The 27,622-nt window shown below is 45.1% G+C and overlaps 1 protein-coding gene across 16 annotated transcripts in view; it reads right to left on the bottom strand.

Annotated features, from left to right (window-relative positions):
* Positions 1–27,622, bottom strand: part of DOCK7 (dedicator of cytokinesis 7) — a 141,513-nt gene that overhangs the window by 20,858 nt on the left and 93,033 nt on the right. For 14 of the 16 annotated variants that reach the window (XM_073357467.1, XM_073357468.1, XM_073357469.1 and 11 more), the window contains 13 exons: positions 18,936–19,105; positions 16,690–16,844; positions 15,429–15,611; positions 14,600–14,735; positions 13,213–13,309; positions 8,765–8,861; positions 7,688–7,822; positions 6,573–6,725; positions 4,793–4,951; positions 4,378–4,478; positions 2,607–2,799; positions 1,971–2,114; positions 610–741 (listed from right to left, as the gene is read on the bottom strand). In XM_073357467.1, coding sequence (XP_073213568.1) covers positions 610–741; positions 1,971–2,114; positions 2,607–2,799; positions 4,378–4,478; positions 4,793–4,951; positions 6,573–6,725; positions 7,688–7,822; positions 8,765–8,861; positions 13,213–13,309; positions 14,600–14,735; positions 15,429–15,611; positions 16,690–16,844; positions 18,936–19,105 — 1,855 coding nt within the window. Of the gene's footprint in view, positions 1–609; positions 742–1,970; positions 2,115–2,606; positions 2,800–4,377; positions 4,479–4,792; positions 4,952–6,572; positions 6,726–7,687; positions 7,823–8,630; positions 8,665–8,764; positions 8,862–11,890; positions 12,781–13,212; positions 13,310–14,599; positions 14,736–15,428; positions 15,612–16,689; positions 16,845–18,935; positions 19,106–27,622 lie in introns of those variants that run through there. The other 2 variants (XR_012160459.1, XM_073357479.1) reach the window with 2 other exon arrangements.

Here is a 27,622-nt window from a genome sequence, read left to right as displayed (position 1 = left end):
AAACATGGATAATGTTGTCTAACTTTTAGTTATACTGGTGGATACAATATTAAGGATTTTTTTTTAAATAATAGGTGTGTTCAGAATGAAATCTAATTTCAGAGGCAGGAAAACAAGGATATTTTGATTTCCTTTTGTATTTTTGTTTAATAAGAAAAAAAGATTTTGGTGAAGTTCAAAATAGCCCATGCAGCCTACAAAGAGCTAAATAAAACCCAAACATTTCTTAATGCTATTTAGTAAGCTAAATGTAACAAACCTTTTTTACCAGCATGCAAACATATTTTAAAGTCACACCTGAAATTATACATCTATAACTAGTATGCACAATGCAACTGACAGATTTCTTAATAACTCCTCCTCATTTTTGTTATTTACATGAAAAGTTTGTATGTGCAGACTTGACATCCGTGTATGATTATAAAGGTCCCTAGAGTCAATACTCATCAGTGATCCTTGCATTTACTGTGGACCATCATTTTGATGTTATTCATATAATCTGATTGAAATGGCTGTCTCCTTGATAGTTAGCTTTTGGTGGAAAACAACACTAAAACATTTCAAATATCTTCACAGTTCATACTGCAGCTGGAAGATTAAAATCGTTACCTGATGAACAATTTTGCTGAATGCTTCTTGGAGTTTACCATGAATTGTGGACAGTTTCTTGGCATCTCTGTTAGCTTCGTGAATAGGAATAAGGACTTTGTAAACCTCGTTAACGGCTTCATACATGCCAGCCTACAAAAATAATATGTATCAGATGGATCCTTTTATCAATTCAACAGGAAAAGAAAAGAAATACACTGGTATACAATACATGCCCACAGTACTTCAGTAACTAAGATTACAAAATTGAAGTGGTCACTTATATGCTTACATTTATTGTAATTTAATCAGGAATCTTTTGTAGAAGAGGTATCAAATCCTCAGTAATTCATAGAACCAAAAGCACGTATAGTAGCACATTTCTATTTATTTTTAAAAAACTTATTTATTACTGAAGTTGGGATGTTCTCTTAATTTAAAATACACGCGCAAGAGGGGAGAGGCTGAACCAAATATTAAACAAGTCAATGGGAACAGTGTCTACGTCTGAGTGCACAGTATAGCCCATTAGATTTAGTGCGACTTGGGTCTGTGTAACTTGTATATTGCATTCTCAAACTGCATGAGATGGGACTTGTGAAGTGTCTCCCTGAAGCCTGCCAGGTGTCTGTCAAATAGCACCATTTGCCCTCTCACGCATGGTGATCTGACTAGGGTTCCACCTGTCACAGATGAATTTAGAAGGATCTGCAGAAGCACTATGCCTCCCTACTCCCTCATGGCTTTGCCAGTCCATTGCAGGAAATGTGCTGCCAGGCTCTGTTGTCTGTTGCCACAGGGAATTCCAAATCACGTTGTGGTAAATAATTACCTTGTTCTTAAAAGCCTGTCTCTGATGGGTACACTGCTACCATTCCATTACCTTCCCAACCTCTGCCCACTCCTAGCACCAGCCTGCGCTCTCCCGAGCCACAGACCCTGCCTAGCAATCCGTGGAGGGACATCTGCAGTATGGGGACAGGGAGGCCACAAAGATACCACCCACCAGCTGTGTGTGTGCCAGTCCCCTCTACTCAAAGGGGTGGAAGGAACTACACGGTCTTTAACTAATAATGTAGAGATAATATTTGTCTTTCACTAATGGTGAATTAGAACTAGAATTAGACCTTCCCAACTAACTAAAACTCAATTACCTTAAATGATGAACTGAAAAAACCCACAAAACGCACTCAGTGATAGGCTATGGTTGATTACAGGGGCTAACTGAGCTGCCCAGGAGAAACATTGCTACCAACACCATCAAAATAAACGAAGTGATACGGCAGAATTATACAGTCTCATTTACAAAACTTTTTCCTGAATATTGCCCAGCACTATGAGTGTTGCTGAAATAGATATAGAGAGAGATTAAAATCTTCTACCATGGAGAAAGATGCTGCAGCCTGTTCCAGCAATCCCACCAGACCTGCTTCTGTAAAATACTTCCCAGAACAGATACCTTCTTCGTCTGGTGAGACAACATCATCAGAAACTGCGGATTCTTCCAAAACATTAGAAGATATGTTCTAAGGAGACACAGTTTAGATAGAGTTGAAAAGTTTTATTTAAGCAACTACATTTAATACTCCAAAAGCTACAGGTAATCTGATACTGGGCCAAAAAGCTTTACTCAGTTTTTACTTAGGCAACATCCTCTTTGAAAGAGGCAAATTTCAAGTATTTTTCATTTCTCCACAGGCCTTGATCCAGCACTTACGCATATGATAAAACTTTAAGCCAGTGCGACTACTCACATGCTCAAAACTAAGCATGACCTTACATGCTCTGCTGGATTGAAGCCTGATGCTCTTAGTCACAACCTAATCACAAGAACAGTTTTCAACAACTGTTTCAGAAAAGTTATACCTTGTCTGGAACAGCAAAATCGTATTAGATGAAGCTGTTTTCAGGACTGCTTTGATTTGTACTTAGGACTTTTATTATTGCTTTGTATCTCAGCATTAGGCGGTAGAAATGCAAAATGTACAATTGAGGGGGGGACGGAAGCACATTCCTACCTGAAACGTTACACACCCTACGGGAAGGTATTTTCGATCCTCAAGCATGCTTAAATATTCAGCCACAAGGGCTGCCGAGTGGACCAAACACTGGGCAGATTCGGCATGATTGCTCCTTTCAGAATGCTTTCCAGCCATGTTCTGTAACCAGGTCAGTCGCAGATCTGGGGAAGTCTGATAGCCTTTCGCAATTCTAGTTGCAAATAAATGTCTCGCAATTAGTGTTTATTTACTTTTATGTATATTTTACAAGTGCCTACCCATAGTTCTAGGCTTGATATAAACAGATATGAACTAGAATAAAATACAAAATAATTGCCTGGACTTCCAAGCTAAGAAACTCTTGTTATCATTTCACATTTATATTGCAATAGCACCTAAAGGCTAACGAAGTGGGGGCCCCATTGTGCTCGGCGCTGCACAAACACTGGTGTAAACAAATGCTATAGCAGTAGCATAGGAAGAAACAGGGCGGTGTTTAAATAGAAGAACTCATTTTAAAAACACTTTGACAGTTACATTAATGTTCTTGGAACATAATAACAAAGGGCTTAATCCTGGGAGGTGCTGAGCCCTCTAGCTCTGATCCAGCGAAGTGCTTAAGTACTGAGTAGTCCCCCTGGCTTCAGGTTAACCATGAACTTACATGCTTTGCTAGATCAAGGCCACAACACTCAGCTTCGTGCAGGATTAAGCTCTATTGGCTTTGGACTGGACCGGGCATACCGTGGGCAGACACTGTGTGAGCTTCCCCCCTCTTCTCTGCCAATGCACTTGGAGCATAACCTGAAATACCCAGACTGATTCAGTCTGGGGCCCCTTCTGAGCAGACACTGCCCACTGGGCTGAACAGTGCTAATTTCTGTGGTGGTCTGTGGGGTGGAAATTGGGATCAGACCCCCAAGTTCACCACTTGTCACCTGACCCTTATCCAGCTCTCTTAACAGCAAACACACTCCCAAAATCTAAGACATTTGGACCATGCCTCTCTGCAAACACCACAAGCTGATCAGATTCGTTCACCAGACTCCAGCACCTGGCCTCATAGTTTCAAAACAGACTAATAGCAGCCATTTTAGCAGCCTCTTTCTGTCCTGCTGATCACTCCTTTCCCTTTGCCTACTGCTCGCTATGGGGCTGCGCCAGGTCCCTCTGAAAACACTAGTTGTCTTTTACTTCTGTGGAGCTAGACTGGGTCCTGTATCCCAGACACTTTGCACTAGTACACAGGTCAGAATCCGGAATGGAAAATGTTATCCGAGGTTTTCCCTTCCGGGACTGATCTCTCTCCCAGTCTGCCCCACTCATGAGATGTCCTTCAGGTATTGCACAGCCGAGGAAGGCTGCACTGCTAATAGCTTTTTATAAGAATTCAGTGTTTCAATGCTATTTTGGAAGCACTAATCTTGAGCATGGGAGGAAGAGGTCTGGCGAAACTCTGAGGCCTGTGGTGAGTCTCAATGACCTCCTGTATTTGCAGGAAAGGTGGTGCCTCCGAAATAGCTCAAACTGGAGGAGAGGTCAGCGCAATTTGACCTCTGCATTTAGTGATACTGGCATGCTCAGCACCATGGGGATCATGGTAACGCAAGGAAAGCAGTTTTAAATGTAAAAAAGGCGATTGCTACTTTAAAAGAAAAATCACTATGACAGGGTGTTTCAAGTTCTAAAGATGGGAAATACAGCAAGAGCTGTGAGAAATTCAAATACCGTAGCTGATTGTTCAGTGGCATCCACTGAACATCTTCTGCAATAGGCATATAAACTCTACCTGTACATCAAGTCTATCAGCATTTCTGGATCTTCCTGGTGTTCCTTCATTTTCACTGTATCAGAGAGGATCATATGGAGGTTGAACACAAGATCCTGGACCTGTAATACAGAAGCCGATGTAGTGAATTGCCATCAGGAACCTCACTATACACTAACACATTAGGGCAGCTGACTACTCTGAATCTGTGCATTTGCTCCTTGTTATCAGTGGGAGCTAATCAAGGGCTTGAGTTTTATAGAGCAGCTCATGGATCCTGCTCCAGGAAATGTATCCGACAGCCCTGCTATACGTGGCTTAATCTAAAATCAGCCCGTTTTAAAAACCTAGAATGAGCCATGCCCGAAGGATTCATGAAAATCCAGCCACTCTTTCCAGCTAAATGTAACTCTTGGCCTGGTGGTATTTCTCTAACCTGATCGGGGAATGTTGTCTCCCGGAGTTCCAGATCTTCTTCAGCGTACGTCAAAATAGTCTTCAGAGAACGTCTCAAAAATTCCTCATTGAAATTCTGGGACGTTCCCACCAGGGACGAGAGGGACATGGTCACCTGCATTTTCACTCTGGCAAAGTTCTGCAACAGAAAAGTTACTACAATGAAATGACTCCGTAAGAATCGTAACTGTTCATTGCAACGCCAGCACAGTGGCGTGTGCATCCTCCCACCAGCCATGGACGCAGGACAAAAACGAAACATTTAGTAACACCTTCCCTTTCTTAAGGGGGCTGGCCAGCTGAGCAGCTTAAGGGGGTTGGCCAGCTGGACAATGCACTTGTTTGGTGTCCCTGTCATTTTGTTTGTTGTGCGTCTTTGGCTGGCATATGGCAGGGGTACTTTGTTCCAGGCCAGTGTTCTCCAGAAAAGAGCTGTTAAATTTCCCTGCCTCTTCTTGCTCCCCTCTTGAGCATGGTGTATGAAATGACCTGTTGGCCCCTGTGGGACCCAGTCCCTTTAGAGGAAAAGATTACCCCATGTGTGCATGACCTTCTATTTCAGGTACCCCATTCTGTGTTGTTTCAGACCACAGGCCAAATCCTCAGCAAGAGGGTACAGAGAGCCATTGTAATTTCAGTGGACAGAGCCCTGTGATAGTGACTAAGTGAGCTCCAGTTTCCTTCCCCTTTTTGCTCTCAAATTAAGAGCATCTGAGCCCAGAAGCCTGTGCATGCTTCAGCCTCTGCTGTTCATGAACAGCAAAGATTTTATCACAAGATGAAAGAAGATCTAATCTCAGCTACAGGAACTGTGTAATGAAACACCAGGTGTTTGGGGTATACTTTGTGAGATTGCTGCAGTGGCGCTGTTAAAACATTTAATAGTAAAGTGAACACTGGGAGCTCTCTTTGTAATGTAAAGTGCATATGGGGAGAATCAGGCTGAGATCCAATTAGATTCATACAGAAAACAAAACCAACAGCACCTAATTAGTCTAGATTCATGCAGACCTTTCACAGAGGACACACTTAAGCCTTGTGATGGGACAGCCGAGGGGGCAGGTTGTGGCGGTCTCTTACAGGGGTGTGCAAGGCGGGCAGAGGGCAGTTCCTGCAGTGGCCTCAGGGGTGCCCGCTGCCCCAGCAAAGGGTACAGAGGCATAAGGAGCAGGCAGGGCCACAGAGGAGAATGCCTGCTGCACTCCCCTAGGAGGTAGTGCAGTGGTGGCATTTCCCAGGAGTGTTGCGTGTCACTGTGCGCTCCTGGCCTAATGTGGCCTCACATCATCTCCTGCCAGGGGCCTGTGCCTAAGAGCCTGACCTGGCCCTACAAAAACAGCAAGTAGTAAACAAGTCATTCGGCTTGAGAAAAATTCGACATTTCAGTGGAGGTCCCTGTCCGGCTTTTTTTAAATAAGTCCCTATAAAATGACAAAAGAGGCAGCCTGGTCTAGGGGACAGGGCATCAAACTAGAACTCAGCAGGCTGGGGTTCTAATCTCTGTGCTTCCACTGACCTGACGTGTGACGCACGGCAACGTCACTTCACTGCCCCGTGCCTCTGTTTCCCCCTCCTGTTCTTTACATGTCTTGCCTGTTTAGATTGTAAGTTCTTTGGGGCAGGGAATGTCTCTCACCAGATCCAGATACAGCGCCCCACACAGTGGGTCCCTGATTGCCAATGGGGCTTCTAGGTACTACCGTAACATAAGCAAACACCAAATGATGCTGATAGAATAACAGCAGCAGCCTTATACTTACATTTCCAATCTCAAAGTTCTGCCTCATAAGGAGGTAAAGAGAGGCACTCGCATGGGACCGTATGCTACTAATGCTGCTGCTGCAGTGTCGCAGAAGCCTCAGGCAGAGATCAGCGCACTGCTCAGTCTCCTCTTCGAACAGCAGCTCGGGGAACTGTAGTGACAGCACATGAGAAAAGTAATTCTGCTGAGGCTGCCAGCACCAACTAAGGGACTGAATTCAGAGGTGAATCTAAGGGTTCAGCTATGCGGACAATTAAACCGTGGCAAGCTGGGGTGTGAATCTACCATGCACTAGTCTGCTGAGGCCTGTCTGCGTGCATTAACAGTTCAATAGAGTGCTCTGAGCTAGTCCACTTACAAAGAGGACTAGATCAAAGCGCTCAAACGAACTGCTAACACGTGTCAATCGGTTGCACATGGACAGATAGACCACAGCTGGCTAGTCGGGGGTTAGATTCACACCCCGACTTGCTGCGGTCTAATTGTTCACAGAGGCGAGCCCTAAGTAATATTACAAGGAGTTTATATCGGTGTAAATTACTTTTTCTTCCAGTTCCCTTGGTTTCTATGTTAAGCCAGCTTTGACTACTAGCCTTTCTTACTCAAACTTCATTAGACTCATGGATCAAAATCCAAGGTCCGAGGGTCAAATTCTGTACGCTAGCTTGGACTCCATTACCCATGTCGAGAGGGCGAAAATTACATGATGAGGAGCTGGAAGGAGAAGAAAGGTGATGTTACATTAGGATAGAGGGTCCTTGGTGTGCATTACAGCAACATGGGCTCCTTTGGCACTGGTAGGGTGGGGGTAAATAGCTCTGAGTAGGTCTCAATGAGTAAGAGAGGCGCTAACTTGTCCATCAGCTCAGTGTGTGTAGAAAAGATGTGATATAATTTTAACAAGCAGCCCAGCAAAACAAAGTCATTTTGTCCACAGTAGTCAGACCTGAAGTGTATGACTGCAGGTAGCAAACATGAAGAATAAACAGCCTCCTTCCATTCACCAAACCCCACAGCGTAAACACTAACGTTAGGAAGTGCAAAATAACAGCCTTGCGGTGACATGACCCAAATACTGAAGAGAAAACCCCACTACATGTGCAGGACACTCACCTTTGACACCAAAGCTCTCTGCGTGGCGAAGCAGTGTTGCAGATAAAGTGCACTTTGATTACAAGCCATGCTGTGGAGAAGAACTTTCAGCACCCCACCGAGAATGCTCTCTTTGGATTCCGTCACAGACACAGTCTGTTGTCAAAATCAAATCAACAGCCACATGAACAAAGTTAACCCTTTGGCCGATCAGGTGGTGCTACTGTCCCGAATAATCTGCCCTGACCTATTACAAATGTGTGAAACTCACAAGTTTCTGAGCCAAATCCTCAGTGGGTGGAAATCAGGTGCCCTATTGAAGCCGATTTACACCTTCTGAGGATCTGTCCCTTGAAGAATTACGTAGCTCTAAGCTCTATTACAAATACTATTTTAGAGACACTTTGGCTGGCTCTTGTGTAGGTTTGGAAGGTGGAAGATGCTCCCAACACAAGAGCCAGCCACAACTGGATTCTCTGTGTTAAATTCTGGCTCTACGGAAGTCAGAGGATTTGCCATTGACTTCAATGGGGCCAGGATTTTACCCCCTGAGCATGGGGATTTCTCCCCACTAACATTTAAACAACCTGAGAGACAAACAACAACAAGGCCATAGTCGCAGAGGGGAGCTCACTGCACCTCCTTATGGGATCGTTCTGGTGGCACCATCCTCCCATGCCTCTGGGAAGCACAATGCCTCCTGCAGAGCCCTGGAGCAGAATGGCAAACCTGGGAAGGAACTAGCAGGAATTTGTCAGAGGAAGGCAGGACGATGGAGTTATTACAGATTCTTCCAGGCATTATTTATACATTAAAACATGCAAGAAAATATTTCCTGCATTACACTAATGAGGGGGACAAGCACCTTTACAGAAGGCTGGAGGGATGTTTGTGATTTACGAAACAGACTGTTATAAGGCTTGGAAAAAAAATCACTGATCTTTTATCTGTTCTGGGATCTCACCTCCTGGATCCCCCTTTCTCCTGCAGCAGCAAAGCTTAAATACAAACAGCAGGAGGGCATAGTTTAAGAATCTGAACCACTTAACCTGCTAGCAAATGTTATTCGGACATCAGCAAAATCCCCCTCATCCTTACCTGGACAACTATTTCTAATGTATCCAAAATAATCAGATTTGCTTCAGTTGCAAGATTTCCATCAATAAGCGCTTCATGTTCTATCTCTGCCCTTGATCTAACAGAAGAAAAGACAGCACTCAAGTTAGAGTTAGTTTAAAAATCAGGCCAGCACATTCTCAAGGCTCACCAGTGGGAAAAACCTTGTTATAAAAGCACACAGTTAGTTACGGACAACACCACAAGAATATCTAAATGCATTAGTATATGTAAGAGTACAGAGGGAGAAAGAATTGGGTTTTTTTTATTAATGTATAAAAAAATTCAATGTGATTTAGGTTTATCACCCTCAGGCTGGGTCATGATAATTTTTTTTCCTTTCATTACTCTACCAGTAACCCTCTAATAACAGCGTCAGCAACAAAGTCCTGCTTCAAAGGTGGTTTAATAGCATTGTAAGGCATGCAACAAAAGAATGATTTTATTTTATGTTACAGGATCTGAACACAAGATGGTGCTCTATGAGCTAGTATTTTTGCACTGTTCGCACTAGTTTGCAACTACCTAGTAGCTAGGTTGGGTCCAGTATATTGTACATAGCATGTATATCTGGTATTTATGTTTTTGCCTCTACATTATATTAAAGGTTTTTAAATATCTGCCTTCCAGAGAAAATCAAATGATTGTGCTATTAAATACAATGGACCTGCTTTCCTGGAAAAGCTGACTGTGGTCCCAGTCCTACTCACACTGGTGGTCCCATGTCTTCAGTGGCACTATTGAACTTCAGTAAAATTAGCTGGATTCGGCAAATATCCAGTAGTAATTTTAAGTGTGTGATTGTGGCTTGCCTTGCTTGGCTAAGCAGGAAGGTGGCTGGGGAGGGTGCTCCCCTTGCAACCTTATGTAGGGAAAAGCTACAGTATGGGAGGGATGCACAAATGAGCTGGCTGGATGCAGGCAAAATGCACAGGCCATCCTTTAAAGATGCCAGAGCTCCCGCTATAGCACTGGCTCCTCCAGGGCCCTGGGAGCAACTCTAGCTGACTCAACCAAATTTTCTCCTGAAGCTCCTGCTGCAACATGCCTGCTCCACACCCTGCCTACCATGGAGGCCGTGCTATAAGAGGATACTTTAGTCCTAAATCTCTACATTATGAAGGCTCTGGATTGAGGCATAGACTGTACCACTATTTAAAGGATATCAATTACAAAAAGAAGGGCTGGGTGGGATCACTTCACTTGGCTGTATAGAATTCTTTGTATTGAATAATACTCTACATTCATTTGTTATAAAGTGTATATTCTAGTGTTAAACTCAACGTGTCATATTCTACCCGCAGATGGAGTATGTGCTCACAACTCTCACTGCAACAGTGGAAGTTGTGCAGAAAAGAGAGGCCAGATTTGGCTCAGAATAGCATGTGCAAGTATGACTTGGAGAGCGGGTTTATGGAGTTGTTTTAGCAGATTTTTCTTTTAAGAAAGAAAAGTAAATGATCTTTTGGCTACCATGGTAGTTCCATTAGAGACTCCAGCTGTTCAACAGGTATGTGAGGCCACTAGCAGGGATGAGAGAGATTGTTTGGGGTACAGTACCATCAGCAAGATGATGAGACACAGCTCTATAAGCCAAATTCATATCTGGTGGGTTTTTTTTTTTTTATATATTCGCTGCTATGGAATCACCCCACGGAGGAATTTGCTCCTATGTCTCTATTTCATTGGGTCCGACAGCGCAGTTCAGCTTTGCCAATGTCTGGAGGTTTGGATAAAAGCTACCTGGCTGACAAAACAAAAGGTTACATTCCTGAGTTGGGGAAAAGCAATTGGCAGAGATGGTAGAGGTGGGATTAGCCCTTTCATTTTCAGGAGCTATGCCTGTCTTTTGTTGTCAGCTGCCTGGCTGCTTCTGGATATCCAGATTGCAGCAGTAGCCAAGAGAGCCTTTTTCCAACTTCATGCAAAGTATTTTTAAGGGACCCATCGCCGTAGAATTTAAGTTCCCTTTTGCTAGATGGTTACAGGCTTTCCTTTTGGACACAGACCTCACCACAGTCATCCATACCAACATGTGCTCCACTTCAGAGAGACCTTGGAAACCTCAACCATTGCAGAGTAAGGCTGCTGGCTTATACAGGGGAGTTTCACACCTGGACCATTTCACACCTTTGCTCCACAGACTGTGCTGATTTCCCATCCATTTCAGCATGCAGTTCAAGGTGCTGATTGTGATATAAAGCTCTTTGCACACAGGAGTCTGGTTGCCTTAAAGCCTACCTATCTCCTCCTACACTTGACAGCTGAGCCAAAAATTCCTATGTCTGAGGGCTGGTGGGTGGTCTTAGTGAAGAGTCCTTGACTATCTCCTAGATCTAGGTTTGATGGCTCTCAGAATATGTTACAAAGGCTATTTACTCAAGCTTTTCCTGAGAAGTGGGGAGAGGGTTAAAGAGTTCTTTTAGCATGGCTGACTTGTGTCCGTGTAGCTCATTTTGGCATGTGTTTAAACATTGTATTATAAGTGGATGAAGAGGCATAAGATACACTGTACATATGCAACATTAATTCATTATGTAGTGTGTACCTGTCTATCTGTGTGTGTGTGTGTGTATATATATATATATATATATATATATATACACACACGCACACTTCATATTAATTCTAATTTCTAAAAACTCTTGGGTTGATGCATGTCTGCAAAATGCAACAGTGAATCTTCTGGGATTCTATTCAAAGCTTGTTACACAGACATGCTAGGGCCAAACAGCAAAAATACTGCATTTCTATTGTGCCGGTCCCAAGTGCTCTGGAGATGTCATGGAAGGAGAACTATGTACCCCAGTGTATGTTGTTGATAGGATGGGTGCTCTGCAACCTGGAGGGCATGAGGCAGAGAACATAGAATCATAGAATATCAGGGTTGGAAGGGACCTCAGGAGGTCGTCTCGTCCAAGCCCCTGCTCAAAGCAGGACCAATCCCCAATTTTTGCCCCAGATCACTAAATGGCCCCCTCAAGGATTGAACTCACAAGCCTGGGTTTAGCAGGCCAATGCTCAAACCACTGAGCTATTCCTCCCCCCGAGGCTTGCGCCAAGATCAAAGCACAGGAATCCATGCACAGCAGAAATCCACGGGACCACAAATGAAGGAGGGAAACAGGGTCCAGCCATGTGGGAGGAAGGAGTAGATGCACTGTGGGTGGCTTGGCCTTCCGTCCATTTGGGCTCTAAGGCTGCCATTTCTCAGTTCCTGAACACCATTAAATTAGGCTTGAATAAAGACTGGGAGTGGATGGGTCATTACACAAAGTAAAACTATTTCCCCCTTATTTCCCCCCCTACTGTTACTCTCACCTTCTTGTCAACTGTTCGAAATGGGCCATCCTGATTATCACTACAAAAGTTTTTTTTCTCCTGCTAATAATAGTTCACCTTAATTGATCTTTTTAGTGTGTACAGCAACACCCATTTTTTCATGTTCTCTGTGTATAGCTATCTATCTATCTTCCTACTGTATTTTCCACTGTATGCATCCGATGAAGTGGGTTTTAGCCCACGAAAGCTTATGCTCAAATAAATTTGTTAGTCTCTAAGGTGCCACAAGTCCTCCTCATTCTTTTTGCTGATACAGACTAACATGGCTACCGCTCTGAAACCTGTCATGAAACATGGCTACCACTCTGTCACTTGAGCTGTTTGAAGGCCCAGCAAAAGGACTGGCCCTAATCCATGAACATCAGAGTACCACTAAGGGAGAATGGAAGCCTGTGGGTTGCAATTTTAGAAAATGGAAAACGTGCGCAGCAAAATTCACACACCGTTCCTGAGCTATATAGCAAAAAACAAAGTGAACTTAAAACGTCATGGTTGTGACAAGCAAAAGGGATTATTTCAGCAAGTTACACACACAAAAAACCTTCTGCCGAGCATCACAAACAGAGCTGCAATTGTTGAGAATGCAGATGTACAAAATGAAAATTACACAAAAGAGCCACACACCAATGCTACAGTACCTGAGTGGTTTGTGGCTTCTAAAAACACAGCACATGTGGAAAAACAATCAAAGGGATGGATTAGGACAGGAAAGGAAAGCATGCTTGGACAACTCCAGAATGCTCTCATGGAATAACGGAAAGATGACATGAGACATAAATGCTGTCTGTGAATATAGCTAATGGATCTTTCCTTTACATTACAACTCACTACAGGCATCTAAGAAGATAATGGAGTTTACTAGTCTTAAGTCTCATTCTGAAATGCTGAGAGAGAAATGGAAAGCGATGCGATGCCTGTCAGCATTAAAACTATTCCCCTATAATCAGCCTGTCTGAGCTTATGGCCTGATCTTGCTCACACTGAGGACAACTGGACTGTTGCCTTTGGCTTCAATGGGAGCAGAGTCAGGGCTTGAATTTTCAATGTGACCGTTCAGTTATTGATGTAGAAGGATTAGATAGAGTTACTTGTCAAACTTTTCCGTGTTTTGACGCCAGTGAGTCATATCCTTTCTCCATCTTAGATTCTCTTGACTTCCAAACGCACTCCCAGATGGACTTCTTTCTGTTGGGTAACATCAAATTTTTTAAAAATAAATCAATATTAACTTTTTCCATGTGGCAACCAAAGACTTGGTTGCAAGTAATGTGACAGACAGCATGATAAAACTCTATAGCACGCAAAGCCGTAACACTTATCTGTCCATACAGTAGAACTACAGAGTTACGAACACCTCGGGAATGGAGATTGTTTGTAACTCTGAAATGTTCATAACTCTGAACAAAACATTGTAGTTGTTCTTTCAAAAGTTTACAACTGAACACTGAAAATACAACTTTGAGACTTTACTATACAGAAGAAAAAATGCTGCTTTTAACCATCCTAACTGAAATGAAACAAGCACAGAAACAGTTTCCTTACCTTGTCAAATCTTTTTTTGAAACTTTCCCCCCCTTTTTTTTTAGTAGTTTACATTTAACACACTACTGTATTGTATTTGGGGTTTTTCTGTTTGTTTGTTTTTGGGTCTCTGCTACTGCCTGATTGTGTACTTCCAGTTCCAAATGAGGTGTGTAGTTGACTAGTCAGTTTGTAACTCTGGTGTTCGTAACTCTGAGGTTCTACTGTACTTATATGGCCCCCCATTACCGTATTATCTAAGCACGTCTTAATCTTTAATGTATTTATCCTCACACCACCACTGTGATGTAGAGAAATACTATTATCCCCATTGTACAGATGGGGAACTGAAATACGTAGAGACTAAGTGTCTTGCCTATGTCACACAAGAAGTCTCTGGTGGAATTGGAAATTGACCCTGGTTCTCCTGGGTCTAGTGATCTAGCCAGCGGACCAGCCTTCTTATCATACTCAATACTTAGCAATATTACTCTCAATGGGGTGTTAATTCTGACACATGATGGCAATATAATTACCAAAATTGTTAACTATTTCACTGCTTATCATTTTAGCAGAAACCACCATCCATTCAGGGACTGAGTTTCCACTCTGACTCTTGACATACAGTGACAGGGTGTTGGTTCTGCCTATAAGGTCAGGCTAGCATTCCCAGACACTGTTACAGGAGTGCTCTATAAATGAGACACGTCTACACGTGTAAATAGTTAGTGCCCACACATGGTGCTCACAAATATGCAACGTAGTTCCTGGGGTTTATAGGACCAATAAAACTTGTGCACTGCAAACCGCTTCCTCTGTGCAGCTCTTCAGATGGAGCTCTTAACTGATACACATATCATCCTGCAGCACTCTACTGGATCTGGGGGCTCTCTGGGGATAGTTTCAAGTGACTCTCATATAGGAAGGTCAGCAACAACAGGCACGCTTACTCACCTAGCTGCCCTCTGCTTCTTCGCACCATTTCTTGCCTCGCCCCTATGCTTCCCAAAATAGCTTCTTCAAGTTTTGCTCTCATGTCCTTCGACTTCTTAAATGTCAGACTGTTCATTCTTTCAAACACTTTCTTGCCCTGCAGATTTCAAACCAGAAAAGCACAGATGTTGAGGGAAGCCTCCTTTTACCTGGGATGGACAAGGCTAAATGCATAGAACTCCTGTCCCTGGAGACCCACAGGGCCAGGATGTTCTGCAGGAGATGTCCAGGCCATGATATCCTCTGCAGGGTCTGACAAGCCTGCAGCGGGGAGAGGACAAGGGAGACACGACCGAGGGAAGGAGCAGAGGATCAACCGGTGACCTGGGAAGCTGCTAAATCTCCACCACAAGAAATTTTCCCCGATGCCTGAGAGTGAGTAAATATGACTGTCAGCTTCTCTCTTCTCTTACTTCCTGTGGCAGCCCCTGGGGTAATAATAGGGGAAGGCACCGCCTGCCTGCCCATGGGAGTGGCAAGCTGGCAGAGCCTTTTTTTAAATCAGCCACTCTGTGATGAGGGGGCAGAGTCACTTGGTGGCTGGAAGACAGGGGGGGAAGGGACAGAGGCAGAGGGACTGGGGGCTGGTGTGTGTACAGAAAGAGGCACGGGCGCTAGGATTTTGAGGGTCAGGAGAAGAAAGCCTGGAGAGGGTGATGGATGGAAGGGGGCTCTTTGGCACTCTGTAAGGGGTGGGGACATCTGTTTTTCACTTTGTGCCTGGGTGCTTGTCTAAATCCCATTTCATGCCTCGAGGGAGCTTGAATGCAACTAACCAATATTTCCGTACCTTGTACTCAAAACAGGAGACACAGAGATACAGCAAATCCAGCAAGCGATTGAGTTGCAGCACGGAGAGGTCTGTGAACCATTTCTGCAGGACGCTTTCGTCGGCATTCCTGAGGACCCACAAGAGGCAGATCAAGAGGCTCCGGCTCGATTCTGCTGAGAAGGTCGAGTGCTGCCGACCAGTCTGAACAGACAGGAACAAATCACTTCAGCCATACTTATTAGTGCCCCAAATACTTTGATAGTCCATTAAAAATAGCTGCATCAGGTAACTATGCTGGGCTAACCGATCACCATCCATCAGACAAGGGCAGGGGCGAGCAGATTTGCATAAATAATCATCATGAGTGAACGTCTGAATAACCCACGTTTCCCTTGACTGACGCAACACCTTGACAGAGTCCAGATGACACTGGAATTCAGTCCTAGCAATGCATTTTAAGCTAAATTCAAGCTATGAGAGTGTCCTCCTTTAAGCTCCTTCTCAAGACCCACCTCCACTATGACGCTTTCAATAAATTTCCAGCTAGTTAGCAGCCTGGCAAGGGACCTCCATTCATTACCAGAATTACAGTAGAGGGAAAAAAAAAAACCCAAAAACCTTGAAACCTGCAGATGATGGGTTTGTGTAATCTGATGTTCCCTTCATCCCAGACCATCACCCCCTCCACTAAGTCATTCAGCCTCTTGGTTTCGGTCTCATTAGACTGGAAACTCTATGTTGCAGGGGCTGTCCTTCCTTTGTACGTGTGTAGCACCCAGCAAAATGGGGCCCTAATGTTGACTGGGGTCTATGGGTGCTACTGTAACCTAAATAAGGTGAAATCCACCCCTATGCAGAGGGCCAGCCCAAGGCTCACGCCTCACTCAAGCTCCATTTATTACTTGATTAAGTGGGATTTAAGTGGGGCAGAGGCCTTGTGCTGAGAGCCTTGGCAAAAGGGTGAATTTCACCTACAATGACCATAACAGCAGCCATGGTATGGCATTTTCATCAGCTTGCTTTGAGAAGGAGGAACAGAAGCTTGGCAAAACTGACCATTCTAACTATGTGCCCTCCCTCCCATCGCAAGGACAGGAATAACCTAGTGCAAATGTTAGCTGTTTCACATCTCCCACCACCCCTGCCCTCCCTCCTGCTACATGACATGCTCAGATGCATGCTGATCTCTGTCCCTGCTGCTTTGTGATCATCACTTTCGGGCATAATCGTATAAATATCTGCCTGTTTACACGTGCTCTGAGGGGGAACACTTTTGTACCGTTGATGTGAGTAGAAAACTGCTGGGCCGGGTGAGCTGGGGGACAGATGTTCCCGCAATGGCCATGGCAACTGTCTGACTTATCATGCTTCCACCTTCGCTTTCATAATCGTCGATGGCGACGCAGCTTGGCCTTCCTCGCTGATTGTGAGTCTCTGCAGGGAAACACACGCACCCCAGTCAAATGGTGCATTCAAAGGTCCATTCCTCACAGCTTCTCTCTGTTGGTTTCATTTAACTGTCTGGTAATGGTCACTGAAAAAATTACGTTAGACTGGTATCGCTAGCAAATGGGGATTCTCTCTCTCTCTCTCTCTCTCTAGTTATGTAAATCAAACATATGAGACTAAGGGAAAATTTTTCAAAAATGACTATGGAATTTTGGAGCTTTAGTTTCATTTTCTAAAGTGACGTAGGCACTATGGAGTCCACGTTTCATTAAAAGTCAACAGGACTTAGGGAACCTAAGTGCCTAAGTCACTTTTGAAAATGGGATACAGACTCTTAAGATACTTAGGCACTTCTGAAAATTTCCCCCAAAGCCTTCACCATGTCATTTAACTTAAAGGGCTGAAATGCTCAAAGAAGCATGCTAAATTGCTACCAAATTCAAGCCCATGCAACTAGTCACAGACCATGAAATCTGGTCTCCCCCACGTGAAATCTTGCCTTGTGTGTGCTTCTACCCTATACTATACAGGAGACCAGTGTTTCTCGAACTGGGGTCCCAATCCAAAAGCGGGTTGTGCAGGGTCACAAGGCTACTGTAGAGGGGTTGCACTGCCAATTTTACTTCTATGTTGCCATCAGAGCTGGGCGGCTGGAGAGCGATGGTTGCCGGCCGGCCGCCCAGCTCTGAAGGCAGTGCTGCAGCCAGCAGCAGCGCAGAAGTAAAGGTGGCAATACCATAGCATGCCACCCTTATTTCTGCACTGCTGCTGGCAGCGGCGATGCCTTCAGAGCTGGGCTCACAGCCAGTAGCTGCAGAGCTTCCTACAGCCTGGAGAGGTTCCTGGAAGTTCGTCTGACCAGCCCCAAGGAGTGGCCCCTGCAGGGGAAGAGGAAGTTCCATCCCACAACAGCCCAGCCAGGACCAGCAGTTGGAGCCTGGCATATGGTAGGAGCCCTTGGCCAGGGCACCCCCAACCCTGCCCCTCCCCAGCTCCAGGCCCAGCACCCTGGCACCCAGAGGTTAAAGGGGCCTTGGGTTGGCTGTGGGTGCCCAGCTCTGAAGGTAGCTCAGATGCCAGCAACAGTGCAGAAGTAAGGGTGGCAATACCACAACCCCCCTACAATAGCCTTGTGACCCCCTCAAAGCCCCCTTTTGGGCTGGGACCCCCCAAGGTTTATAACACCGTGAAATTTCAGATATAAGTATCTGAAACTGTGAAATTTATGATTTTTTAAATCCTGTGACCGTGAACTTGACCAAAATTGACTGTGAATTTGATAGGGCCCTAGCTATATGTCAGACTATTTCATATCCAGCTTCCCCACCCTGGTCTGAAATAGCCCAAACATTTCACCCTTCAGGACACGGTCTGGCAGACTGTAGGAGAGCTACTGCAGAAGAAAACATCAGGTAATGTGTAAAGGAACATGGGAATTTGGTTTTTTGGTGCTGTCTGTTGGTACTATTGTTACATGTATGGAGCTGTTGTCTCTTTGATTGGATGTATTTTTAAGTATGTATCAGAGAGGTTTAGGGTGTCTAGATAGACATTTCTTCTTCTATTAGTCTATATAAAATAAATTGTGCCTGCAAAACTTGCATGTGGTAAAATCCTACATCCACACGGGCAAAAGGACACTCATGCACAATGAATTACTGGTTATGTGCAAACAAGTGGACAAATACAGCTTTTATGCAAGGCAATGTTGAGCATACATTTTGCAGCTGGTAGCTTACTGTGCTCACTAGCTATCTTGACGATCAATATTGTCTCATTGTTCCCCTGTACTCCCAGCCACCTTTCTGTAGCCACCAGTTGTCTCTAGATTTATACGTAGATTTTAAGCTGGAATCGTCTTTTTATTCTCTTTGTATAGCATCTAGTACAATGGGTCCTGGTCCTTGACTAGGGCTCTTGGTCACTATGGTAATACAAATAAATAAATAAATAATATATGTTGAAAATAGCAAGGCTACCAGAACAGTTTGTTTGCTCACTCCAACAGGACTGACTTAATATGCTCAAAAGTTGGGAGTAATTCAACATATATGCAAAGCTTGGTGCACAAAATACCTGTAAAATCATATAGCTGGGGCACGGTTTCCATGATCACGCCAATCAGAGGTAGATACAGCATAGCCACCCGGGCCTTTACCTGTGGGTCAGAGTACCGTGGATCGGAGTCGTGACTGGACAGTAAATTGTGTACCATATTGATGACCTTCTTATGCAATCCAAACAAACTGTTAAAAGAGAGTTGAGTCATAGGGATTGGTTAATACCTTGAAAGCAAACACTACTTTGTAACTAAGTACCTTTAAAAAAAACAAGTGTTTTTTATTTTTAACCTGGCGTGCATATACACGTATCGTTATGCAATATTTCTCAATCTCAGACTCATTTTGGAGACAGGCTTTCATGAATTCACTGGCAGCTAAGTAGTAATTTTAACTGTAGCACAAAGAATGTAAATGAGAAAAACTCCTTCACTGACATACAGGTCTGCAGGTCCTTCAGAACTGATACTATGTGAGTGCCCCAGAATCCTTCTATTGAAGAAATCTACTCGTGCTACGTTTGACGTACCAGGTCTTGTTTGTAGAGTCTCACAAATTTACAACTGGAGAACTAATGGGATTACATCATCACAAGACACAAAAGAAAGAAACCTGAGAAGGCCCAGGGTTTTTAGTTAGACTGTTTAAAACTTTGGTTTTTGTTAATACTTATTTAACTGAAACTTCTGACGAGCACCTTATGATAAAAATTCTCTTTATACAAGATTTGAACATGCCTGACCCTTCAGCTGAAAAAACTTTTCCCCAGTTCTCTGGTCCTCCAAGGAGTCAACTAGCGAAAAAACAAGGAGCTTACTTACCTGAAACTGGAAAGTCTTTGAGATGTGTGGTCCCGATCTGTATTCCACATGTGGGGGCACGCGGCTACCATGCGCCAGAGTCCAGAAATTCTAACAAGCAGTGTCCGGTGGCCCACACATATGCAGTAGTTCTCCTTGTGCTCCAGCCTTATGAGCACATAAGAAGAAGTGGAGGCCAGCACCTCTCCAGTTCCTCTTCTTACAGTGAATCCATAAAGATCCAAAGCAGAGGAGATGGAGGGTGGGCAGTGGAATACAGACAGGGACCACATATCTCGAAGAATTTCCAGTGACGGGTAAGTAACCTCCATTTCTTCTTCAAGTGCTGGTCCCTATATGTATTCCACACATGGGTGACTGGCAAGCAGTCTTCAGACTGGAGAAGGGTGTGAGGAAGCTGGCAAGAAAGATGTCAAAAGGACTGCATCCACAGCGGAGGCTTGAACGATAGCATGTAATATTTTGTGAACGTGCAAATGGAATTCCAGATAGCCGCTCTGAATATGTCCAGTAACGGTTCTTCCTGTGGCGATGCTGTAGAGGCAGCTTGTGCTCTGGTGGAGTGTGCCCTTCTCCCGTCAGGTGGAGGGATATATGCTAATTGGTTGCAGACACTGATGCATCCAGAAATCTATGTAAAGATTCTCTGAGAGGATACAGCTTGTCCTCACAACCTTTCTGCTACGGCAAGAAATGGCCTAGGAGACTTTCAGATAGATTTGGTTCTCTGCAGGTAGAATGCTAAGGTATGTCTGATGTCAAGGGAACGAAGTTCTCCTTCCTCAGTAGAGTTGTGGGGTTTTGGGAAGAAAACAGGAAAGTGACACAGAATTCCATAAGAACCTTGGGGAGGAATTTAGGATGTTATTGAAGAGAGACCTTTTCCTTGCGAAAAACAGTATATGGTTGGTTTGCCATGAGGGCTCCCATCTCATTCACCCTTCTGGCTAAGGTAATAGTCACTCAGAATGCAATCTTCATGGACAGGTGGGACACGGAACTTGTTGCCAAGGGTTCAAATGGTGGCCCAGGGAGTGCTGATAGTACAAATTGAGGTCCAACAGGGGTGTAGGTTTGACAACTGGTGAAAAGGTCCTAACTAGGCCTTTCAGAAATCTCATTGTAATAGGGTGAGTAAAGATGGAACATCCATTACTGGAGGAAAGAAGGCACTGATCACTGCTAGATGGACCCGCAGTGAGAGCAAATGGAAAGACCTGAATGTTTTAAAAACAGAAGTCAATCTAAAACTGGGATACTTCCAGAATTTGGAGACAGCTGCTTATGCTGAACCCAGGCAGAAAAAGTCTCCATTTAGCTAGGCAGCAGGTTCTAGTTGAGTCTTTTCTACTTTGAGTAAGAATAGCTTGGAGGGATGCTGAGCAAAAGCATCCTAGTTCTGATGCCCATCCAAACACCAGGCCATTAGGAGGAGTAGTTCTGGATTGGGGTTTCTGCTTCTGCCCCCTTCTTGAGTAAGGAGATCCAGGAAGGGGTGGATCCTGATAGGAGGACAGATTGACATCCTCAGGAGCTCTGTAAACCAAAACTGTCTGGGACAGTCCTGACAGATCTTCTCAAGACCTTTGTAACAGGCAAATAGGAGAGAAGGCATGTCTGAGATTGCATGTCCACAGAAGAGCATGCCCTTGGAACCGCAACCCTTAGCTCCTCTGGGGCAGTAAAAAGGAAGCTTCCTGTTCATTTGGGAAGAAATCCCATTGAGGTGCTCCCCAGTGAGCGACTATCTTGCTCAGGATAGAGCTGTGTAACTCCCTCTTGTGAGATGCAGAGAAGTGCTTGCTCAGGTTGTCTGCTAAGGAGTTTTGGGCCCCTGGAAGGTGTGTGGCTTGGACAGCGATGCAGTTATAAATTATTTACAGATTTATTTACAGAGTATAGGGATAAAAGCTGGAGAAATCTGTGGACACAGGGATTCCATGTAGTGGTAAGAAGGAACTGAAGAGGCATTAGCCTGCACTGCCTCTAATGTCCTCAGTCTGGAGCACAAGGGGAACAAGTGGACACGGCTTGTTGGAATTTCCAGGCTCAGGAGCATGCCATGCATGTGCAGCCCATGTGCGGAATATACATAAGGACCAGCACTCAAAGAAGAACAGGAAGATAAGGGTACATATTCCTGATATTTCTAATTTAAAAAAATCCCCCAAACAAACAGGAAAAACAAGAGCAAAAGAACCTTTCTGCTCTTGTTTTTCCTGTAAAGATGCAAAAGAGGACACAGTCTAGATGTTTTTTCCCCTTTTGCAGGTCACCGGCAACACATTCCTTTTCCAATATGTAAGTTATTTTTTCTCTGAACCGCAGGAGAGCCCCACTCAAGAGTTCATAGAATCATAGAATATTCAGGGTTGGAAGGGACCTCAAGAGGTCATCTAGTCCAACCCCCTACTCAAAGCAGGACCAATCCCCAATTAAATCATCCCAGCCAGGGCTTTGTCAAGCCTGACCTTAAAAACTTCTAAGGAAGGAGATTCTACCACCTCCCTAGGTAATCCCTAGTTCAACTCCTTAGTAAAAATCCTCTAGCAGGAGAGAAGGTCTTGACTGACAGGTATAGTCCCATGTTTTAGAACCCCAACACCTGACCCTTAGTGTTCTATGATGAAGAATGTGAGATGGGTTTTCATCTCTCTACTTTCACTGCCTCCATCTCCTTTCCCCAGCTGCAAAACGAGCCCTTCCCCACCTCATCGGCTCCATCCCCCATCCCCAGTCTTTGAAAGTGAGACTCCTGAGTGAGCAGAGACTATCATGCTCACAGCCCATCACCAACTCCTAATGGCCAGGCTTTGAGCTAACAGCTGTGTCCTAGAGCCAGGCTAGTTATGCCCGGCCCACAGTTGCCCAATGACTGCAGAATTCCAGCATGGGGAAAGGGATGGAAAAGATTACAAAGGGGAGGCAGGGCAGATCAGGATGGTCAGCTAGGAGAAGAATGAAGTAATTTTGAAGGGCAGAGAAGGACTGTCTCTCCCCAGAAGAACCCAGCCTCTCTTCCCCATAAAAACAGCATGTCCCTACCCAACACGGGTATAGTGAGGATAAATCCATTAAAGATTGCGAGATGCTCAGATACTATGGTAATGGGACCATATAAGTACAATAAATGAAGCAGCTAAAGAATATACTTTCAGAAACAGTTTAAATGGGTAGCTGGTAATAAAAATGTTTGTTATATACATACTACAGGGAACAAAAGAACATTTTAGTCTTGTAATGTGAAGTGCTGCTGTTCCACATGATCTGTAGGATATCAGTATAATTTCAATGCAGGTAATTGATTTTTAAATGAGCTTAATCATTTGGCTATCCATAGGATTCATATTTGAATATGTATCCAAGTGCTATGAACAGATCAACAAAATATTTACTGTGACTATATTTAAGCAGATATTAGAGATCTATGAAATATTTATACTAAAATGTAATGCAGATATGTGAACTGGTGAAATGACTCAGCAGAAAAGGACAGTTCCAGTCAGTAAGCACTCCTTCAATACGCTGACGGCCTGGGACTTTGGCAACCTCGGTGGCCTCCGTGAAAAGGAAAGAAATCGGAAAAACCCTTGGGTAGTTCTATAACTGCCTGAAGAGCAGATGCAGAACCTCTCTGTCCTCTATAGGCAACAAGCTTGACCCTCCTCAAGGTTCTTTGATCCAATCCATGAAGCAGGGAAGACTTTCCATGCTCCACACCTTTGTATTACATGGGCCCCAGGATTTGACTCTTAGGTATTAAAGTGCGCTGTGTATTTCAGGCATCATCTACTCTACAACTATTACTAAGTCAGTGGACCTGGTTACAAAAGGCTACCATTTGTAAATAAACCTTGGATTGTCCTACTTTTTAAAACAGGTTACAGGGACATACTCAGGGTGTTACCCCTGTTAGCTTATAGAACGACTGCATTGTAACTGGGTCTTCCAGCTTGGTTATATGTGCGGTGTCACTGGGACCTAACACAACGAGGAAGGAAACATTTAAAGTGTCAGGAAATTACAAACCATGATCAGAAAAAAGTTCTTTGCTATAATTGTAAAGTAACTGCCTTTATGTCCCATTAGTAAAAGCTAAAGGAAAAACTGCCTTGGAGATCACAGGATTGCCCAGCTTATGTAACACAATCAAACAGAAATTTCAGTGCAACTTTAACTTTGTCTCTGCTCCACCACCACTTTCCATTGTTGGCATGAAGGAGATGGAAGCTGATATTCCAGAACCATATCAAAGAATAACAAAGAAGAGCTATTAGTCTTGCTAGCTGAGCTTGCATTAAATAGGTCTCGCTGCCCACAGCTGGTCTCTTTGCCATCTCAGCCCAAGATTTACCCTATATTCAGGTGTTGCACAGTTGTATTATATATTCTTTGTTTTATGGGGAGCTGTCCCAAACATGGAAGGCCAGATTCTGATTCCCTTGTGTTCAATAGTACGTACCTTCCTCCACAATTCCACTGAGTCAATAGGACTCTTGGAGGAGGAAGGTGCTACCCAACTTGAGTAAAGGGATCAGAATCTGGCCCTTAGGCAGTGAGCAACGTGGCTATATTTTCTAACAAAGGACTAAACTAGTTTTTACTCTGTTTTCCCTTTCCAGTTGCAGCTTCTTTGACCCATTCCAGGGACTCCTCCTTGAAATTATGATGTGTGTGTCATCAGAATGGAGCCAGCACATGTGAGCTGGGTATAGAAAGCTTCAAAAGCAAATGGGAAAAGCACTTTTAAAAATGAATGGGTGAGTTACTTGAACATATGACTCAAACAGGGGAAATAATGTTTAAAGTATCTATTTGCAGCACAAAATATAATCAGCCAAATAGGCAGATCTAGTCTTAACCATCACATTAAGGATTTTTTATTTATTTTTTTACCCCTTAGACCTTATGGACCTCACATTTTCACACAATCTGTTTCCCAGTGGCTTTCCATCCAGCACCAAGTTGTGTGAGAGTGTGTGGCTGCTCACAGTGTAAGTGACCACACTGCCAGGGATGGAGGTGAAGCTGGTCTGAGCAGTGAATTCCATTGTGCGGCAGGGCAGCTGAACAAAAGCTTGGGTCAATGTCCAGACCCACTGGAACTAGTCCATGCTTAGCACTGATAACGCTGAGGGCTCTGTGTCTTTGGGTGAAAGGGGTTTCCCATGTGAGAGAGAGCTCAGCAGGCAGGCTAGATAAGAGCAGACAGAGTGCAGAGAAGAGGAGGTTACTCACCTGTGTAGTAACTGATGTTATTTGAGATGAGTATCCCTGTGGGTGCTCCACTCCAAGTGTGGGTGCGCCCCTGTGCCTTCACTCAGAGATTTCTACAGCAGTACCTGTACAGGCCGTGCACGCACGGTGCCTACCACGTGCGCCAGCCGTGACTCAACAGCACGTGTGCATGGCCGGGCTCCTCAGTTCCTTCTCTACAACGGAGACCACTCCAACTCCAAAGTAGAGGGGAGGAGGGTGGATAGTGGAGCACCCACATCTCGAAGAATGCAGTTACTGCACAGGTGAGTAACCTCCTCTTCAAGAGAGAGATGTCCCTGTGGGTGCTCCACTCCAGGTGACTGAAAAGCAGTGTCTCTTAAGGAGGTAGGGACTTCGGATCTGGTAAGAAAGCTGTGGATAATACAGCCCTGCCCATACGTGTATCAGTTAGGGGTCCTCGGGTAAGAGCACAGTGTTTTGCAAAGGTATGTTCGGAAGCCCAAGTGGCAAGTATCTGCGAAGGGAACGTTACGTAGGAAAGCCACAGCTGTCGACAGGGATCTGGTGGAGTGTGCTCTGATAGAATTGGGAGGAGTCATGTTCTTCAATTGATAACGAAGGCGAGTGCAACCTGCTATCCAATTGGAAAGTCTCGGAGTAGAGATGGCTGTACCTCTGGAGCATTCCACAATGGAAACAAAGAGTTTCGGGAATTCCTAAAGGCTTTGGTCCTGTTCAAGTAAAAAGACAAAGCTCTGCACACATCTAGTGTGTGTACTGTTGACTCAAAAGTGTTTGCTTTGCAGCTTAGGGAAAAAGGTAAGTGGATAGGTTCGTTGATGTGAAAATACACGTGCACCTTGGGAAGAAATTTGGGGTGCGGTCGGAGGGTGACTTTTGTCCTTAAAAAATACAGTGTACGGTAGATCCGCCATGAGCGCTCCGATTTCTCCTGCACGTCTGGGAGAGGTAATTGCCACTAAAAACGCAGTTGTCATGGATAGGTGCAGGACAGAGCATGTTGCTAGCAGTTCAAATGGTTGTTACGTCAAACATGGTAGGACTAAGTGAAGGTCCCAAGGTGGAGTGAGCGGTTTAATGTCTGGGTATACGGATTGGAGGCCCTTGAGCAACCTCTTTGTGATGGGATGAGCAAAGATAGTGGTTTCTCCAGTCTTGTGGTAGAACACCGTAATTGCAACTTTGATGGAGCTGAGGGAGAGTCCAGATAGTTTAAGCTCTAAAAGGTAGTTGAGTATTAATGGAAGAGGTGCGGAAGTAGGAGAGGTTTGTTTCTCAGAGCACCAGAGCGTGAATCTCGTCCACTGACGAAGATAGGTGGTACGTGTGGAATGTGTTCTGCTATGTAAAAGTACCCTTTGTACCTGGGCCAATGAGAGCTGCGAAGACAGCACTCTGGGCAGAGGCAGCGCGCAGAGCTGCCTGGCCACGCCTCTGCATAGCAACTGAGTGAGGAGGATGGCGCCGCTTCCGGGGAGCCCCAAGGTAAGCACCACCCAGCACCCGCCTCACCCCGTCCAGTGTCCCAATCTCCTTCCCCGTCCCATACCCAAAATCTCCTCCTGCTGGGGGGAGGGAAGGGGAGGTTGGTGGCTGCTGCAGGCGCACTGGCTGCTGCAGAAGTCACCGAGTCACTGACTTCCATGACAAACCCGCAGCCTTACCTATGAGGGAAGATTGAAAATATTGGATTTGTTTAGTCTGGAAAAGAGAAGACTGAGAGGGGACATGATAGCAGTTTTCAAGTATATAAAAGGTTGTTACAAGGAGGAGGGAGAAGAATTGTTCCCTTTAACCTCTGAGGATAGGACAAGAAGCAATGGGCTTAAATTGCAGCAAGGGAGGTTTAGGTTGGACTTTAGGAAAAACTTCCTAACTAACCTAACTTTAGGAAAACTTCCTAACTTTAGGAAAAACTTCCTAACCTAACAGGATGGTTAAGCACTGAAATAAGTTGTCTAGGGAAGTTGTGGAATCTCCATCATTGGAGATTTTTAAGAGCAGGTTAGACCAGAGGTGGGCAAACTACGGCCTGCGGGACCGTCCTGCCCGGCCCTTGAGCTCCCAGTCGGGGAGGCTAGCCCCCAGCCTCTCCCCTGCTGTCCCCCCACCCCTGCAGCCTCAGTTTGCTGCGCTGCCAGCGCTCTGGCCTGCCGCTCCTGCCGGGGAGCACGGCGCCGTGGCTGCAAGCTCCTGCCGCTCTGAGCGCCATGGTAAGTGGGTGGGGAGCGGGGGTTGGCTATGGATAAGGGGCAGGAGATTCCGAGGGGCAGTCAGGGGGTAGGGAGCAGGGGGCGGTTGAATGGGGTGGGGGGCGGTCAGGAAACGTGGGGGATTGAATAGGGGGGCGGGGTCCCGGGGAGAGGTTAGGGGGTGGGGGTCCTGGGGGGGGTGGTCAGGGGACAAGGAGCAGCGGGGTTGTATGGGTTGGGGTCCTGGGGGGGGTGGTCAGGGGACAAGGAGCAGCGGGGTTGTATGGGTTGGGGTTCTGAGGGGGGCGGTCAGGGGACAAGGAGCAGCGGGGTTGTATGGGTTGGGGTTCTGAGGGAGGCAGTCAGGGGACAAGGAGCAGCGGGGTTGTATGGGTTGGGGTTCTGAGGGGGGCAGTCAGGGGACAAGGAGCAGCGGGGTTGTATGGGTT

Source organism: Lepidochelys kempii, chromosome 8 (assembly GCF_965140265.1).
Source record: "Lepidochelys kempii isolate rLepKem1 chromosome 8, rLepKem1.hap2, whole genome shotgun sequence".
NCBI lineage: Eukaryota > Metazoa > Chordata > Testudines > Cheloniidae > Lepidochelys > Lepidochelys kempii.
Note: the sequence above shows the minus strand (reverse complement) of the source record. Positions and strands in the feature narration are given on the sequence as shown.